The sequence below is a fragment of the Oncorhynchus clarkii genome, chromosome 11 (genome assembly GCF_045791955.1).
Source record: "Oncorhynchus clarkii lewisi isolate Uvic-CL-2024 chromosome 11, UVic_Ocla_1.0, whole genome shotgun sequence".
NCBI lineage: Eukaryota > Metazoa > Chordata > Actinopteri > Salmoniformes > Salmonidae > Oncorhynchus > Oncorhynchus clarkii.
This window is the reverse complement of record NC_092157.1, coordinates 13,661,881-13,681,218: the sequence shown is the minus strand read 5'-3', so window position 1 is coordinate 13,681,218 and position 19,338 is coordinate 13,661,881. Positions and strand designations below refer to the sequence as shown.

General features: G+C 42.0%; 1 protein-coding gene across 1 annotated transcript in view; it reads right to left on the bottom strand.

Annotated features, from left to right (window-relative positions):
- Nucleotides 1–19,338, bottom strand: part of LOC139420222 (A-type potassium channel modulatory protein DPP6-like) — a 284,853-nt gene that overhangs the window by 3,019 nt on the left and 262,496 nt on the right. Inside the window, exons 17-25 of the mRNA XM_071170073.1 lie at nt 16,230–16,277; nt 14,461–14,559; nt 14,223–14,292; nt 12,044–12,238; nt 11,475–11,529; nt 1,173–1,272; nt 529–587; nt 357–429; nt 186–259 (exon numbers count right to left, since the gene is read on the bottom strand). Of these exons, the coding sequence (XP_071026174.1) occupies nt 186–259; nt 357–429; nt 529–587; nt 1,173–1,272; nt 11,475–11,529; nt 12,044–12,238; nt 14,223–14,292; nt 14,461–14,559; nt 16,230–16,277 (773 nt within the window). The remainder of the gene's footprint in view (nt 1–185; nt 260–356; nt 430–528; nt 588–1,172; nt 1,273–11,474; nt 11,530–12,043; nt 12,239–14,222; nt 14,293–14,460; nt 14,560–16,229; nt 16,278–19,338) is intronic.

The window sequence follows — 19,338 nt, the reverse complement described above, 5'->3', positions numbered from 1 at the left end:
GATACCTCCATAGAAATCGAACAGGACAAATCACTGTGAATAATTTTGATTTAGCATATGTGCAATGTCTCTGCTTCCCATGACACATTGTCTTGAGAGTTACAGTTAAATTGGTGCACCTTATTGATGGTAGCCATTCTATACATCTAATTTATATGTGTGTAATTCTGGGAAGTAGCCCCCACCTGCAGAGTGTAGTTGGCGTTTTCATTGATCAGCTGGGCGATGAATTTCGCTGTGTGCTGGAAATGCACTTTTTCTGGTGAGAGAAAAGGAAACCAACACATATCATCTTATTGTTAAAAACACACATTATTTTATTGGGCTAGAAATGTTTGATTTCAAGGTTCTCGTACCATCTGCTGTTGGGTGAACAATCAGAAACTTCTTGTCCAAGAACTGAGATGCCCTGTGTGCTAGATTGGCCATCTGTGGATGAATGCCAACGATATTATTTAACAACCCAATAGAAAAACACAGAGGTCATACATATGGAGTCCAAGTGAAGGCTGAATAAAGAAGGCATACCGTATATGCTCTTGGGTCAGGCTTGGGCTGTCCCAGGTATCTCTCTGAAAACGCTGATGCTGGAAGAGAGGTCATCAAAAGGAATGAATTCAATAGCTCACACCAAGGGATGTAGTGGTAAAAGCTAGCTCTAACAACACCATATAGCGTGTTATACCTCATATACCTAAATACATCATAAACAGCAGAAAAGACTACAGATGATGTCATGTGTAGCTGTTCTTATTTTAAGAACTTCTTAGTGACGAGTATTCATTCATGACAGGTGAGCACTCAAACACATCCAGCACCAGACACTACCTTTCACTCTCTCTAGCAGCTTTTCAGATAGAAACCACAGTCTGACACCCACACCTGCTTTAATTCACACTTCCCTCCCAAGTCTCTCTTTCTCATACACATGCTGTCACACACACACACACACACACACACACACACACACACACACACACACACACACACACACACACACACACACACACACACACACACACACACACACACACACACACACACACACACACACACACACACATCTCTCTTCCTCTTTTAGGTGAGGTGATGCTGATACCATGGCAGGATGGTGCTGGTGTGATTAACACTGACAGCAACTGTCTGGCACCATAGTGGCACACAAATCTTACCATATAGGTCAAAGTCCGTGATGGGTGAGAGAGCCGCACCACATTTCACCAGGGAATCCTCAGCGCTGAGTAACAGGCTGGTCACGTAGCCTCCATACACCTGACAGACAGGCAGATAGAAACAGAGATCCTCCATCAACATCAAGCTTCTCCACAGGCTACTGTAACCGATGCTTATAGACAGATAACCTTTGGGTTTATTTCAAGCTCAGTTTGAAGACTGAGTCTGGAGACCCAAGAGCAGTAGATCATTAGCCTGGTCCCAGATCTGTTTGTGACATCATCCTATGGTCATTGTCATGCTATACAGCACATTGAGCACAAACAGATCTGGGACCAGGCTAGTAGCTCATGAATAATGCAAAATGTCCCAAGACCATTACTGCAAGTTGCAGCTCCCTCCATAGTTTAGGTTCCTCATTGTGGATGATTAGTTCAGTATGAAGCTATGTGGACATGCTCTAATACATCAGCTGTCTTTTTCCCAGTAAGACACATGGACTTGGCCAGAGGTAACATAATTATGCTTCCCTCTATGAACATCCTGCAGAGGTGTCAGAATCTACCAACACTACATCTATTTCAGAGGTGTCAGAATCTACCAACACTACATCTATTTCAGAGGTGTCAGAATCTACCAACACTACATCTATTTCAGAGGTGCCAGAATCTACCAACACTACATCTATTTCAGAGGTGTCAGAATCTACCAACACTACATCTATTTCAGAGGTGTTAGAATCTACCAACACTACATCTATTTCAGAGGTGTCAGAATCTATCAATACTACATCTATTTCAGGTGTCAGAATCTATCAATACTACATATATTTCAGGTGTCAGAATCTACCAACACTACATCTATTTCAGAGGTGTCAGAATCTACCAACACTACATCTATTTCAGAGGTGTCAGAATCTACCAACACTACATCTATTTCAGGTGTCAGAATCTACCAACACTACATCTATTTCAGGTGTCAGAATCTACCAACACTACATCTATTTCATGTGTCAAAATCTATCAACACTACATCTATTTCAGAGGTGCCAAAATCTATCAACACTACATCTATTTCAGGTGTCAGAATCTACCAACACTACATCTATTTCAGGTGTCAGAATCTACCAACACTACATCTATTTCATGTGTCAAAATCTATCAACACTACATCTATTTCAGAGGTGTCAAAATCTATCAACACTACATCTATTTCAGAGGTGTCAGAATCTATCAATACTACATCTATTTCAGGTGTCAGAATCTATCAATACTACATATATTTCAGGTGTCAGAATCTACCAACACTACATCTATTTCAGAGGTGTCAGAATCTACCAACACTACATCTATTTCAGAGGTGTCAGAATCTACCAACACTACATCTATTTCAGGTGTCAGAATCTACCAACACTACATCTATTTCAGGTGTCAGAATCTACCAACACTACATCTATTTCATGTGTCAAAATCTATCAACACTACATCTATTTCAGAGGTGTCAAAATCTACCAACACTACATCTATTTCAGAGGTGTCAGAATCTACCAACACTACATCTATTTCAGAGGTGTCAGAATCTATCAACACTACATCTATTTCAGGTGTCAGAATCTACCAACACTACATATATTTCAGAGGTGTCAGGATCTACCAACACTACATCTATTTCAGAGGTGTCAGAATCTACCAACACTACATCTATTTCAGAGGTGTCAGAATCTATCAACACTACATCTATTTCAGGTGTCAGAATCTACCAACACTACATCTATTTCAGAGGTGTCAGAATCTACCAACACTACATCTATTTCAGAGGTGTCAGAATCTACCAACACTACATCTATTTCAGAGGTGTCAGAATCTACCAACACTACATCTATTTCAGAGGTGTCAGAATCTACCAACACTACATCTATTTCAGAGGTGTCAGAATCTATCAACACTACATCTATTTCAGGTGTCAGAATCTACCAACACTACATCTATTTCATGTGTCAAAATCTATCAACGCTACATTTTTATTTTTTATTTCACCTTTATTTAATCAGGTAGGCCAGTTGAGAACAAGTTCTCATTACAACTGCGACCTGGCCAAGATAAAGCAAAGCAGTGCGACAAAAACAAAAAACACAGAGTTACACATAAACAAACGTACAGTCAATAACACAATAGAAAAATATATCTACAGTGTGTGCAAATGTAGAAGAGTAGGGAGGTAAAGCAATAAATAGGCCATAGAGGCGAAATAATTACAATTTAGCATGAACACTGGAGTGATAGACGTGCAGATGATGATGCGTAAGTAGATATACTTGGGTGCAAAAGAGCAGAGCATAAATAACAATATGGGGATGAGGTAGTTGGGTGTGCTATTTACAGTTTGGCTGTGTACAGGTACAGTGATCGGAAAGCTGCTCTGACAGCGGATGCTTAAAGTTAGAGAGGGAGAAATAAGACTCCAGCTTCAGTGATCTTTGCAATTCGTTCCAGTCATTGGCAGCAGAGAATTGAAAGGAAAGGTGGCCAAAGGAAGTGTTGGCTTTGGGGATGACCAGTGAAATATACCTGCTGGAGCGTGTGCAACGGGTGGGTGTTGCTATGGTGACCAGTGAGCTGAGATAAGGAGGAGCTTTACCTAGCAAAGACTTATAGATGACCTGGAGCCAGTGGGTATGGCGACGAATATGTAGTGCGGGCCAGCCAACGAGGGCATACAGGTCGCAGTGGTGGGTAGTATATGGGGATTTGGTGACAAAACGGATGGCACTTTGATAGACTACATCCAGTTTGCTGAGTAGAGTGTTGGAGGCTATTTTGTAAATTACATCGCCGAAGTCAAGGATCGGTAGGATAGTCAGTTTTACAAGGGAATGTTTGGCAGCATGAGTGAAGGATGATTTGTTGCGAAATAGGAAGCCGATTCTAGATTTAATTTTGGATTGGAGATGCTTAATGTGAGTCTGGAAGGAGAGTTTACAGTCTAACCAGACACCTGGGTATTTGTAGTTGTCCACATAGTCTAAGTCAGAACCGTCCAGAGTAGTGATGCTATTCGGGAAGGTGTTTGCAGGCAACAATCAGTTGAAGAGCATCCATTTAGTTTTACTAGCATTTAAAAGCAGTTGGAGGCCACGGAAGGAGTATCGTATGGCATTGTAGCTTGTTTGGAGGTTTGTTAACAAAGTGTCCAAAGAAGGGCCAGATGTATACAGAATGGTGTCGTTTGCGTAGAGGTGGACCAGAGAATCACCAGCAGCAAGAGCGACATCAATGATATATACAGAGAAAAGAGTCGGCCCGAGAATTGTACTCTGTGGCACCCCCATAGAGACTGACAGAGGTCCGGACAACAGGCCCTCCGATTCGACACACTGAACTCTATCTGAGAAGTAGTTGGTGAACCAGGCGAGGCAGTCATTTGAGAAACCAAGGCTATTGAGTCTGCCGATAAGAATGTGGTGATTGACAGAGTCAAAAGCCTTGGCCAGGTCGATGAAGACGGCTGCACAGTACTGTCTTTTATCGATGGCGGTTGTGATATCGTTTAGGACCTTGAGCGTGGCTGAGCTGCACCCATGACCAGCTCGGATACCAGATTACATAGTGGAGAAGGTATGGTGGTATTCGAAATGGTCTGTGATCTGTTTGTTAACGTGGATTTCAAAGATTTTTAGAAAGGCACGCCAGGATGGATATAGGTCTATAACAGTTTGGGTCTAGAGTGTCTCCCCCTTTGAAGAGGGGGATGACTGCGGCAGCTTTCCAATCTTTGGGGATCTCAGACGATACAAAAGAGAGGTTGAACAGGCTAGTAATAGTTGTTGCAACAATTTCGGCAGATCATTTTAGATAGAGAGGGTCTAGATTGTCTAGCCCAGCTGATTTGTAAGGATCCAGATTTTGCAGCTCTTTCAGAACATCAGCTGTCTGGATTTGAGTGAAGGAGAAGCAGTGGGGGAGGGGGGGGGGCTTGGGCAAGTTGCTGCAGGGGGTGCAGAGCTGTTGGCCGGGGTAATGGTAGCCAGGTGGAAAGCATGGCCAGCCGTAGGAAAATGCTTATTGAAATGATTGGTTATCGTAGATTTATCGGTGGTGACAGTGTTTCCTAGCCTCAGTGCAGTGGACAGCTGGGAGGAGGTGCTCTTATTCTCCATGAACTTTACAGTGTCACAAAACCTTTTGGAATTAGTGCTACAGGATGCAAATTTCTGTTTGAAAAAGCTAGCCTTAGCTTTCCTAACTGACTGAGATGAGGGGTGGTCGTTTGACCGCGGAACCATCACGCACGCAGGCAATGAGGCAGTGATCGCTGAGATCCTGGTTGAAGACAGCAGAGGTGTATTTAGAGGGAAAGTTGGTCAGGATGATATCTAAGTGGGTGCCCATGGTTATGGATTTAGGGTTGTACCTGGTAGGTTCCTTAATAATTTGTGTGAGATTGAGGGCATCTAGTTTAGACTATAGGACGGTCGGGGTGTTAAGCATATCCCAGTTTAGGTCACCCACAGTACGAACTCTGAAGATAGATCGGGGGCAATCAATTCACATATGGTGTCCAGGGCACAGCTGGGGGCTGAAGGGGTCTATAACAAGCGGCAACGGTGAGAGACTTGTTTCTGGAGAGGTGGATTTTTTTTTTTTCAATTTTAAGTTTTATTACGTTTTCTTGTTTTTCAATCAACCAACAAAACACATTCCACATTCACAGATGTGACAGGTTTTAAAAAAATATTATTTTTCTTAATCTATTTATTTTCCTAATATATATATATATATATATATATATATATATATATATATATATATACATACATACATACATACATACGAGTGATAAAGTCATCATATTTCAAGCATAATATTTACCTCACAACATGTAATCTATTTATTTTCCTTGGTGCATATATATATATATATATACATACATACATACGTACATACATACACACATATACATACATATATACACACACACACATACGCACACGTACTCAAAAACTAAATTAAAATAAAAACACAAAAAAAAACTGGGAGATAGCATGGGAGCATCTGAAATAAGTAGTTCAGTCTAGGGAGGACGTTCATACGGATTACATTAATTCTTCCTACTAAGCTAATTGGGAGGGAGATCCAGGTTGTGGAGATCGTTATTAATGAATATAATTGAGCTTGATTCGATCCAGGAGTGGAAGATAATTTTCCTTAAAAAGGCTATTCAGATCTGGTGTTATGAAGATCCCGAGGTATTGAAACCCCTGTGTTTTCCATTGGAAAGGACAAAGTGTCTTCATAGAGCTGGTGAGTGTAATATTGAGAGGGCAGACAGTGAATTTGTTAAAATTGATCTTATAACCTGAAAACTTGCCATACTGAGCAATTGTGTCTAAAATGAGAGGGATTTCTCAGGGTTGGATATGTAGAGCAAGACATCATCCGCGTAAAGCGAAATCTTGTGCTGCAGGCCGCCTGCAGAAACAGCCATAATACTTGAATTGCTCCTTATCAGCTCTGCCAGAGGCTCCGCCCCCAACAAGTAGAGCAGCGGGGACAGCGAGCACCCTTGTCTTGTGCCCCGTTCCAGAGGGAATCTGTCAGAGTTCAGTCCATTAGTAGTCACCATGGCATTTGGATGAGAGTATAGTGATTTTATCCATTTAATAACATTTGGGCCCATATTGAACTTTTCTAAGACTGAAAACAGAAAGCTCCACTCCATCCTGTCAAACGCCTCCTCAGCATCCAGTGAAGCCAGCAGGACAGGGGTCTTTTGTGCGTTTACTTGATCAATAATATCAAAAAGACAGCGAATGTTATCAGAAGAGTATCTGTCTCTAATAAATCCAGTTTGGTCCGCTTTTATTATTTTGGGAAGAAGAGTGTTTAGTCTTTTGGCGAGCAATTTGGTAATTATTTTATAGTCGAAATCCAACAAGCTTATGGGCCGGAAGGACGAGCAGGATAGGGGGTCCTTGTCCTTTTTTAGCAACACTGTAATGCGAGCTGTGTGCATTGAGTCTGGGAGAACTCAGTTTTTGCAAAAAATCCTCCAGCATTGGCATGAAGATAGGGCTGAGCTGGGGCCAAAAAGCTTTGTAGAACTCTCTGGGGAATCCATCTGGGCCTGGGGACTTATTAGGTGGCATGGAGGTAATTGCCTCCAGGATCTCCTCAGGAGTGAAGGGGGAGTTGAGATCTTCTTGGTCAGTCTCTGATAGTTTAGGTAGCGAGATTCCCTCTAGGAAAGAGTGGAGTTCTGCCTCCGTGTGTTTTCTCTCAGAGGTATATAGTTTGCAGTAAAAATCATGAAAAGTTAAATTGATATTTTTTGGGTCATATGTGACCTCGTCCTCTGCTGTTCGGATAGCCATGATTGTATGCTCTGACTGCTCCTTTTTTAATTGGTAAGCAAGCAATCTACTGGGCCTATTGCTATACTCATGGTATTTCTGTTTAGTAAAGAAAACTTTTTTTTTTATCTCCCGAGTGTAGTCCAAATTCAGTTTGGCTTTGGCTGCTTTAAGTTGACTCCAGGAGGTGCTGTCTAGGGATTGTTTCTGTATTTTTTCACAGCATTCCAGCTCCCTCTCAAGATCTAGCCTGTGTGCTTCCATTGCTTTTTTCTTAGAGGAAGCATATGCAATTAGATGACCTCTTAGTGTGGCTTAGGCAGCGTCCCACATTGTGGCCGGAGAAACAGGAGAATCTTTATTGTCTTGTGTGTAGTTGTCTATCCATGTAGTTACCAATGTATGGAACGCTTCGTTTGATAGCATGGAGGTGTTGAATTTCCAGCTTTTTGACCTCGGGATGTTTTTGCAGAGGTCAAAGCGGAGGTGGACAAAGGCGTGCTATGGGTCCGATTGTACAAGTGGCTGAATTTATGAAACTCTTTGGGATAAAAATGTAATCTATGCGGGAGTAGGTGTTATGGACATTAGAGTAGTATGTATAGTCCATAGATGAGCTATTAGTCTCTCTCCAGATATCTATCAGTCCCATCTCTTTAGTAAGAGAGTTCAACATCTTTGCAGATCTAGGATTTGTGGTGGGGACTTGAGATGATTTGTCTAGGGTTGGGTTAAGGGTACAATTAAAATCTCCGGCCACCACGCCAAAGGAGACACAATGCTCATTGAACAGGGTTATAATTTTTGACATGAAGGCAGGAGTATCTGTGTTAGGGGCGTATATGTTTAATATAGTAATTGGTTGACCATATAGTGACCCAGTTATCAAAATAAATCTCCCCTCCGGATCAGATATGTTTTTGTCTATTATGAATGGAACATTTTTATGGATAAGTATGGCTGTGCCTCTACTGTTTGATTTGAAAGATGAGAAATACACCTGTCCCACCCAAGCTCTGCGGAGTTTGGCATGTTCAGCATCACAGAGATGTGTCTCTTGTAATAGCGATGTCTGCTTTTTCCTTTTTTAGAGCACATAGTATCTTTTTTTGTTTTATTGCATGCCCTAGACCATGGCAGTTCCATGTCAATAGATTTAAGGTACTAGTCATCGTCATCGAGCAGCAATCAAACTTTAGTGCAAGTCATCGCTGGGTAAAAGTGGATAGTAATTACAGCTGCGTTCACATAAAAGGAAAATAAATGGTGTACATAAAATAATGATCTCTGAACACCCCAGCCGAGTTCCCAAACAACTCGACACATCCCGTTGGATCTATTACCCCCCCCGCTCAGTCTCAATTTTGTGTTCCGAATATGACAAAAACCGGGAACAGTTAGCAACGCACTGAGTAAATAACACAGTTTCCCTCGTCCAGACCACAGTAAAAGAGGGGAGAAAAATAAAATCAATAGCCCAGCCTACATATACCTCCCCCAAGGGACATAGGGAACCCCAAGTAATAATAGCAACAAAAAAAAACAACAAAAAAAAACAGGGAAATAAAAGTAGGCTGAAACATTAGTAGGCCTAGGTTAGGCTATACAGCCCATCCCTCTCAGTTAAAGGAAAATAAATATAAATTGGACGGCTATAATGACATTTAGGGGGTGGGTCTCTGGATATCGTCTATATGTCGTCTTACCTCCTTTAGTAATGGCATTAATCGCATTTAGTCATTGGTCTGTTTCTCATTGGCCAGGATTGTCTTTCAAAAAACGTTTTGCCTCTTCGGGAGTTTTGAAGTGTCGCAAGGCTCCTTGGTGAAGAATCCTGAGCTCGTTTGGGTATTTGAATCCCCTGAAGATGCCTCGGTCAATGGAGTATTTCTTCACTTCGTCAAATTCTCGGCGCTTTCGGCGTATTCCAGCTGACAGGTCCTGGTGTAAAGCGAGTTTGGCGTTTCCCACTGTGATGGTGTTGTTTTTCGCCGCCTGTAGGACTCGTTCCTTGTCGGTGAATCTCAGGAAACGTATGGTGATTGGGCGCGGTGGTTGTCTGGCTGCTGGTGGGGGCCTCAGTGCTCGGTGAGCTCTTTCGAGTTCTATGGGCCTGTCGGTGGACATGTGGAGCCACTCGGGATGTTTGTCTTGCAGGTAGCGGATCAGTGGCATGTTTCCCTCTTCTTTTTCGCCCAGATTGAATAGAACACAATTATTCCTTCGCCCCCTGTTTTAGAGGTCCTCTGTTTTCTCTTCCAGATGCTCAATTTTCTTTTTAGCATATGCTATTGTTTCCATGGCATCTGTCAATACAGTGCCTTGCGAAAGTATTCGGCCCCCTTGAACTTTGCGACCTTTTGCCACATTTCAGGCTTCAAACATAAAGATATAAAACTGTATTTTTTTGTGAAGAATCAACAACAAGTGGTACACAATCATGAAGTGGAACGACATTTATTGGATATTTCAAACCTTTTTAACAAATCAAAAAACTGAAAAATTTGGCGTGCAAAATTATTCAGCCCCTTTACTTTCAGTGCAGCAAACTCTCTCCAGAAGTTCAGTGAGGATCTTTGAATGATACAATGTTGACCTAAATGACTAATGATGATAAATACAATCCACCTGTGTGTAATCAAGTCTCCGTATAAATGCACCTGCACTGTGATAGTCTCAGAGGTCCGTTAAAAGCGCAGAGAGCATCATGAAGAACAAGGAACACACCAGGCAGGTCCGAGATACTGTTGTGAAGAAGTTTAAAGCCGGATTTGGATACAAAAAGATTTCCCAAGCTTTAAACATCCCAAGGAGCACTGTGCAAGCGATAATATTGAAATGGAAGGAGTATCAGACCACTGCAAATCTACCAAGACCTGGCCGTCCCTCTAAACTTTCAGCTCATACAAGGAGAAGACTGATCAGAGATGCAGCCAAGAGGCCCATGATCACTCTGGATGAACTGCAGAGATCTAAAGCTGAGGTGGGAGACTCTGTCCATAGGACAACAATCAGTCGTGTGATCATAGGGTCCAATGAGTAGCACTAGATGAGTCAGGTAGCTAATTCCTTAGTCGCTGGTGCTTGCTTCAGGACAGAGACGTTAGCCAGGGGTGGGCACTCGGATAGCAGCTAGCTAGCTGCGATGATCCGGTATAAAGGTTCAGAGCTTGCGGTAGGAATCCGGAGATGTGGTGGAGAAAAAGCAGTCCGATATGCTCTGGGTTGATATCGCGCTGTGCAGACTGCCAGGAATTGACCGGGTTGGGGCTGGCCGATGTCCAAGTTAACGGTGAAGACCGCTAGCAGTGGCTAACTGACTACTAGCTAGCTTCCGATGGGGGTTCCGGTTCTAGAGTATAAAAATAGTAGATCCGTACCACATTGGGTGAGGCGGGTTGCAGGAGTATATATATTTAGTCTGTAGATGGAAAGTGAGATTAAAATATACAAAATATTTATGAAGAAAATGATATATACACGGGACAGGACAAGACAAAAACACACGTCCGACTGCTACGTCATCTTGGATTTTGAAAAATGTGTATTTCAGAGGTGTCAAAATCTATGAACACTATCTATTTCAGAGGTGTCAGAATCTATCAACACTACATCTATTTGATCCAAAGGTAACTGATAAACTAGCAGCACACATCTAATATGTCTATTTTAAATTGACTTGCAACACCTAATTCCAGCATTGGAAAAAACAGGTCAACATGAACACTGACAGCTTGCACTGAAATTGAAGAGTGCAGCTAGCTAATTTAAAATAACCCTCAATCAGCCTCCGTTGTGATTTCTATATTGAAATGCAGGGTGATTAGCACATCAAGTCAGTATGCAGAATGATAATGCACAATACAAGGGGTTCAAGGGAATTCCATCCAATTCAGATACTACTACATTCAACCTATGAACCTCGTAATTATCAGGAGAAAACGGCTCTTACCTTGCCATAAACTCCAATCCTGGTCTTGTCAACATATGGCTCTTTAGATATAATACTGAAATGGAAGAGATTAGATTTGGATTAGTTAATCTCAGAATGAAGACTTCCTGGTCTTGACGACCCCTTTCAAGTGTGTCTTCTCAGTTATTTAGCTAGCTGTCCATGTCATAGCTGGTTAGCTTGCTGGCCATGTCATAGCTCGTTAGCTAGCTGGCCATGTCATAGCTCGTTAGCTAGCTGGCCATGTAATAGCTCGGTAGTTAGCTGGCCATGTAATAGCTCGTTAGTTAGCTGGCCATGTAATAGCTCGGTAGTTAGCTGGCCATGTAATAGCTCGGTAGTTAGCTGGCCATATGACAGTGTTAGGACAGTCTTGTGAAAGAAGTCTAAGGTTGTGTCCCGATTCTCCTCCCTTTTCCCAAAGTGTGCACATGGATTAAAGAATGGTGAAAACTCCAGCCAATTATTACACCATTCCAATGCTTTTAAATCCATGACTGGAAGTGTGCAAGTGCACAGTTTAGTAGAAGGGTGGAGAATATCAGGACACAACCAAGGTTGAAGCTAACCTGAGGGCCTCCAGCTGGTCCTTCTCCTCAAACACGCCCAGCTTCCTCTGGACGCGGTGCAGCAGGTTGGTCCCTTGGAAGCCACTGCCCCGCCCGTCAAAGCGAACCACCATTGCACCGAAGCTGCTCACTAGCACCGTGGCCCAGTCTATGTGGAATTGCTCTGACACCATCTGGCCACCGGGGGTGCCATCGCTGGATACGAGAAGGCATGTTTACTCGAGAAGGCATGTTTACTCGTTAATCTATGGCTCTATGGCTCTCTTTCTCTCTTATTTAGCAAGACCTAAATATGGTTCAGATTGAATTAGTTGAAGTTTACAGTATCATTGTGTTATACATAGATTTTTTTTAGTGCCACTTATTGTCTTTATGGTAGTGTCACTCATTGTCTTTATAGTAGTGCCACTCCATCAAGAGATAAACCAGGGTGAAAAAACTAAAAGTTATAGTCCAGTGTATGTTTCCCCAACCTGCAGGCAAGGGCATGGAGAGATGGTGTGATAGTGGAGGATAGGAGGGTTAATTAAAGGGGGATGGAGACCTCATTTGCAGTGTAATTACCGGTGGTGCGGAGGAGAACGAGTTGCCACTTCTCTGCCTTAGATTAATAGCCCTGATTAAATCTCAGAGTTGGAGGGTGATTACAGTGGATTTGGAAAGTATTCAGACCCCTTCTCTTTTTCCACATTTTGTTACGCTACCCCTATTCTAAAATGGATTCAATAACACACCACACCCCATAATGACAAAGCAAAAACACGTTTTTACACATTTTTGCAAATGTGTTAAAAATTCTAAACAGAAATCCCTTATTTAAATAAGTATTTAGACCCTTGCTATGAGACTCGTAATTGAGCTCAGGTGCATCCTGTTTCCATTGAACATCCTACATTCAATTGATTGGACATGATTTGGAGCAAAAACCAAGCCATGAGGTTGAAGGAATTGTCCATAGAGCTCCGAGACAGAATTGTGTCGAGGCACAGATCTGGAGAAGGATAACAAAAAATGTCTGCAGCATTGAAGGTCCCCAAGAACACAGTGGCCTCCATCATTCTTAAATGGAAGAAGTTTGGAACCACCAAGACTCTTTCAAGAGCTGTCCGCCCAGTCAAACTGAGCAATTGGGGGAGAAGGACCTTAGTCAGGGAGGTGAACAAGAACCCGATGCTCACTCTGACAGAGATCCAGAGTTCCTCTATGGAGATGGGAGAACCTTCCAGAAGGACAACCATCTCTGCAGCACTCCTCCAATCAGGCCTTTATGGTAGAGTAGCCAGACGCAAGCCACTCCTCTGTAAAAGGCACATGACAGCCCGCTTGCAGTTTGCTAAAAAGCACCTAGGGGACTCTCAGACCATGAGAAACAAGATTGAAATCTTTGTCCTAAATGCTAAGCGTCACACCTGGCACCATTCCCACGGTGAACCACAGTGGTGGCAGCATCATGCTGTGGTGATGTTTTTTAGCGGCAGGGACTGGGAGACTAGTCAGGATCAAGGGAAAGATGAACGAAGCAAAGTACAGAGGGATATTTTATGAAAACCTGCTCTAGAGCACTCAGGACCTCAGACGGTGCATCAACAAAGTATTGAGTAAAGGGACTGAATACTTACCTAAATGTAATATTTGCTTTGTCATTATGGGCTATTGTGTGTAGATTTATAAGGAAAAAATACAATTTAATCATTTTAGGATAAGGCAGTAACATAACAAAATGTGGAAAAAGTAAAGGGATCTGAATATTTTCTGAATGCACTGTATCTTTCCTGATGATGCAGCACTTGGTATGGAGGAGCTGAAGGTCTCTGTGTGTCAAGACCTGACAATGGAGATGGATAGCTACATTGTATACAACACCATAGTTGCTAGAGCAGTTGTGTGTGTGTGGGTTGGTTTTTCTATCGTTGTGGATACCAGAAGTCCTCACAAGGATCGTAAAACAAGGAAATGGCTATTTTAGACATGGGGTTTAGGTTTAGGTTTATAATTAGGGTTAGAATTAAGGTTAGGTGTTAGGTCAAGGGTTAGGGTAAAATAAATGTTTGGTCTGTGTGTGTGTGTGTGTGTGTGTGTGTGTGTGTGTGTGTGTGTGTGTGTGTGTGTGTGTGTGTGTGTGTGTGTGTGTGTGTGTGTGTGTGTGTGTGTGTGTGTGTGTTAGGGTCTGTATACTCACACAAGGAGGAGCAGAGGATAGTGCGATGAGTCCACAAAGCTGGCAGGTTTGAGGATCTGCATCGTTAGTGCTACACAACAAGAGAAAGAGTGATCAGTACGCATGTTGTACACAAGCACTATGGTGGCTTCATTATCTGTTCATCTGAAGAAAACACACTTTAGCAGATACATTTTCATTATGTAAAATGTGCTGCTGAAATCTCATTCCCTTATTGTTAGAGGGGAACATAACGTACTGTAATCCTCAATGGTGATCTCCTTGTATTCCACGCGGGGCATCTGCATGGAGTCCAGCCTCATCCTCAGATTCTCATTGGTCTCCAGGTCAAACACCTCTGCAGTGATAAACATCATGGCCTTAGTTTATGGCTAAGGTTGCTATGGCTACCATGGTCTAAGGGCACATACTGTAGGTGTTCAAAGGGCATAGGTGTTGTGGTAGAACGTTGGGCTGGAAGTTGTGATGAAGCAATGCTTACAGCATGTCATAATAGAAGAGAACATTAGGGAAGTTATCAGAATGCAGAGGCATCGCTCTCTGTCTCAGTCCCTCCAATCCAATCTCCCTCCCTCCCTCCCTCTCCCACCCACCCTCCCTGTCTTCCTCCCTCTCTCCCACCCTCCTTGTATCCACTGACACACTGTGATAAAGACAGATCAGCAATGTAGGCTGTAAATATAAATTAAGACTTCATAATGGCTGGTACCGAGATCAGGGGCCCTCAAGTTGAGCCTTGACAAGCCTTATCTTGGCATGCTGAGATTGGACTAGTAACAAAAGGAGTGGGTGTTTTGATCAGGGAGAGTGTTCTCTCCTGACTGACTGACTGTGTGTGTGTGTGTGTGTGTGTGTGTGTGCGTGCGTGCGTGCGTGCGTGCGTGCGTGCGTGTGTAGGTGTGTGTGGTCTCCACAGAGTACACAACAAACACAGTAATGCAGCATGGTTTTTATCCCCGCCACATCAGCAATTAAATTCTAATTTCATAACTACTTTAATGGTTCCAGTTAGAAAGCAGAGTTCCTGCCAAAAGTAGCTTGTTTAGTTTTTTGTTTACTACTATATGCACTAAAATATGACCACAGAGTGCACTTTGTACACATTGCTATTCCTCCAGGTGTACATGCTGTCTGTAATTAACCGTAAACAAAGACAGGGAACGTCTTTCATTACAGCGGGAAGGTCATGTTGTTATGAGGGCATCCACCCAGTTAGGTAATGTAATCAGTGTCTGCCAACCGACTGGGCTGAGGCTGCAAACAGTGACAGCAGAAAGCAGACTGGCCTTGTTGTGTTGTCAATGGTAAATCTTAGTATGCTGTCCCTGTTTGATGAGGTCACACAGTTGTGGGTGGTTATTTTGTGAATCAGGGGTGGAGGGCAGGGCTTTTATTCTGTAAACACAGAGATATATATACAGTTGTTTTATCTCCATGGTGTTAAAGAGTTATATTTTAGCGGTGATGCTGAATGTTCTACTCATGGAGAGGAGTGGATGTCCTACAGGTGTGTGTGCGCGTTTGTGTGTGCATAGTGATCCTCTAATCATCTGCCTCCTGACATGAATCATCTTCTCCCTGACAGTCACATGGCAAGTCAGCAATCAGAACTGAGTATAATGGAGTTTGTGTGTGTGTGTGTGTGTGTGTGTGTGCATGTGTGTGTGCATGTGTGTGTCTGTGCATGTGTGTGTCTGTGTCTGTGTCAAGAGAAAAAGGCATATTGAAGACAGAGGAAATAAAGATCATGCATTTTGTTTCTGGGTGGTCTATTTTTCTGTGTGATGTATTCCTCTTATGACCCCTTCAACTCTGGACCTGAAAGCCAGTTCCACTGCCATTTTTCATTGTTCTAATCAGGTACTGATTTAAACCTGGGACACTAGGTGGGTGCAATTCATTATGAGGTAAAACAGAAAACCAGCAGGCTCAGGGTAAGAGTTGAGTACCCCTAACCTATGTTTTCATGCAACAGAATCTAAATAGAATCTTAACTAGAAGACTCACTCTGTCTGTCCTGTGTGCTGTACACTGCTACAAACGGGACATCAGGGCCTGGAGAAAGACCAAAACAGAAACAAATGTGACCAAATAAGACATCAACATCAGACATCGTGCCCATTAGTTTGTGGTGGCACTACTCTGGTTCGTCTCGGTCTTGTCTCGGTTTAATAGTACATTCTGTGGCTCCTTGTCATGTACAGACATAGGATCTTAATTTGAGCCAGTTTGCTACAGCAAGAAAATAATCCTGCAGCAACCGGAAATGTGAATTATTATGTTGATTATAATTCATTTACATTATTTTAGGGGTTGATACATTTTTCATAAGTCTGAAATTTCAAAGTGAAAATTACAAACATCAGAAGTCTTTTTAAACTGCAAATACACTACACATTTTACATTTCCTGCATTGTAGAACAGTTCTCATGCAACAGGGTGATCAAATTAAAATCCTACATCTGTACAACAGTGACTGCAAGGTTCAAAATGTGTCCCCACTGTCCATAGTTCTGGGGAAGCAAGAGGATGGGAAAGGGTTATTTAGTTATCCATTTCTAAAAAGACTTGCAAAAATACTTATAAGAAAATCAAATCAAATCAAATCATCTGAACTCAATAAATGTTTTCCTTTAGAATCTGTAATTTAAAATTGCACCTTGTCGATAGAAGACTGAGACACAACATAGTTGAGCCTCAAAGTTCAGACACAAAATCAAAACATCATTGATCAAAGTCTGAAAGCCTGACGTTGTCTCTAATAATTCTTGCTAAACATGTTTTTCTACAAGCACAACAGATCCTTTCCAGACTTTCTTGCTATTGTTGGGGAGGCTATTGTTAGCTTATTCAATTAAGTCTACCCCTTCCTTTTTCGAACATTCTGTTAAAAATCGCGCAACTTTTCAGCGTCCTGCTACTCATGCCAGGAATATAGTATATGCATATGATTAGTATGTGTGGATAGAAAACACTCTGAAGTTTCTAAAACTGGTTAAATCACGGCTGTGACTATAACAGATCGTGTGTTTCATTGAAAAACGCAAGAAAAACTGCTCTCTGAAAGCTAAAAATAATTTCCATAAGTCACTTTCATGGGTTGTTAAAAGGGCACAAAATGTAATATCGACCTGCATGCAATTCATACAGATTCCACACGATGTCGCCATTGTCGTCATTTTCAATGGAGTTTTTTGTTGGAAAATCCAACTAACTGGATTCCGTTTCTTCCGGTCTCCACCAGGATGTTTTCAATGTGCACATTGGCAGCCATTGATTTGCAGACGAGGAACTATTGAATATACATCGCCCTGTAATCATTTTGATAGATTATAAACGTTTACTAATACCTAAAGTTGGATTACAAAAGTATTTCGAAGTGTTTTGTGAAAGTTTATCGTCGACTTTTTTAATTTTAAAAAATGACGCAGCGTTTAAAAACAATGTTTTTTTTCTGAATGACACAGCTTCCATAGAAAGCTATTTTGGGTATATATGGACCGATTTAAACGAAAAAAAGACCCAATAGTGATGTTTATGGGGCATATAGGAGTGCCAAGAAAGAAGCTCGTCAAAGGTAATGAATGTTTTATATTTTATTTCTGCGTTTTGTGTAGCGCCGGATAAGCAAAGTCTTTGTTTACGTCGCATTCAGGCATTTTGGGGTGTTGCATGCTATCAGATAATAGCTTCTCATGCTTTCGCCGAAAAGCATTTTAAAAATCTGACTTGTTGGCTAGGTTCACAACGAGTGTAGCTTTAATTCAATACCCTGCATGTGAATTTTGATAAAGGTTTGAGTTTTAACGAGTACATTTAGCATTTAGCGTAGCGCATTTGCATTTCCAGGTGTCTACTTGAGACATCTGCGTCTCAAGTAGGAGCAAGAAGTTTTAACACAGCCAAAATAGTTTCTGGAGTGTTCTGGAGCTAGCTTGCAAACAAACAAGCCCCTGTAGAAATATACTCTCTCTGTCTCCTAAACCACATCACTGCACTTGGAGGGCAAACATAATTAAATGATCGATGCACTTAGCAAATTGAGAACATGCTAGAAAGAAACATTTGTGACTCTGCAAAGTAGTCTAGGCAATCTCTCTCAGCTCTGTAATGATATCACAATCATGTCAAATAAATGAAAGTGGCCAAGAGGCAGGATGGAAGAAGATGGCGCTGACAGACATGGCAGCTCTGCTTCTAGCTCCTATGCAACATTGCGGTATTTAGTTTTTTTGGTGGGTTATTTCTTACATTAGCCCAGAATGTAATGTTCAGTCTCTGGATAATAAAGTAGACTAGCTCAGTGTGAGGATCAGGGATTGACTAGCTCAGAGACAGATCAGGGATTCACAAAAACATGGCTCTCTCGGGATATACTGTCCACGTCTATAGAGCCAGCTGGGTTCTCAGTACATCGCGCAGACAGGAATAAAGAACTCTCCGGGAAGAAGAAAGGCAGGAGTGTATGTTTCATGACAAACTACTCATGGTGTGATTGTGATAACATACAGAAACTCAAGTCCTTTTGTTCACCCGACCTAGAAAACCTCACAATCAAATACCGACCATATTACCTCTCAAGATAACTATTTTTGGTTATATTCACAGTCGTAAATATTCCCATCAAGCCAATACCTCGAGGTTCCTCAAAGAACTACACTGGACTTTATGCAAACTGGAAACCACATGTCCTGAGGCCCAGTAACTGGGGATTTTAAAGCAAATTTGAGGAAAACGCTACCGAAGTTCTACTAACACATTGACTGTAGTACTCGTTCTGGAAAAACACTGGATCACTGCTACACAACTTTTCGAAATGCCTATAAGGCCCTGCCCTCTGCAAATCTGATCACGACTCCGTTTTGCTCCTCCTTTCCTATGTGCAGAAACTCAAACAGGAAGTACCCTTGCTATGGTCTAGTCAACGCTGGTCTGACCAATCGGAATCCATGCTTCAAGATTGTTTTGATCATGCGGACTGGGATATGTTCCGTGTAGCCTCTGAGAATAACATCAACGAATACGGTGACTGAGTTTATCAGGAAGTGTATAGATGCTTTTTTCATACATATACAGTGGGGCAAAAAAGTATTTAGTCAGCCACCAATTGTGCAAG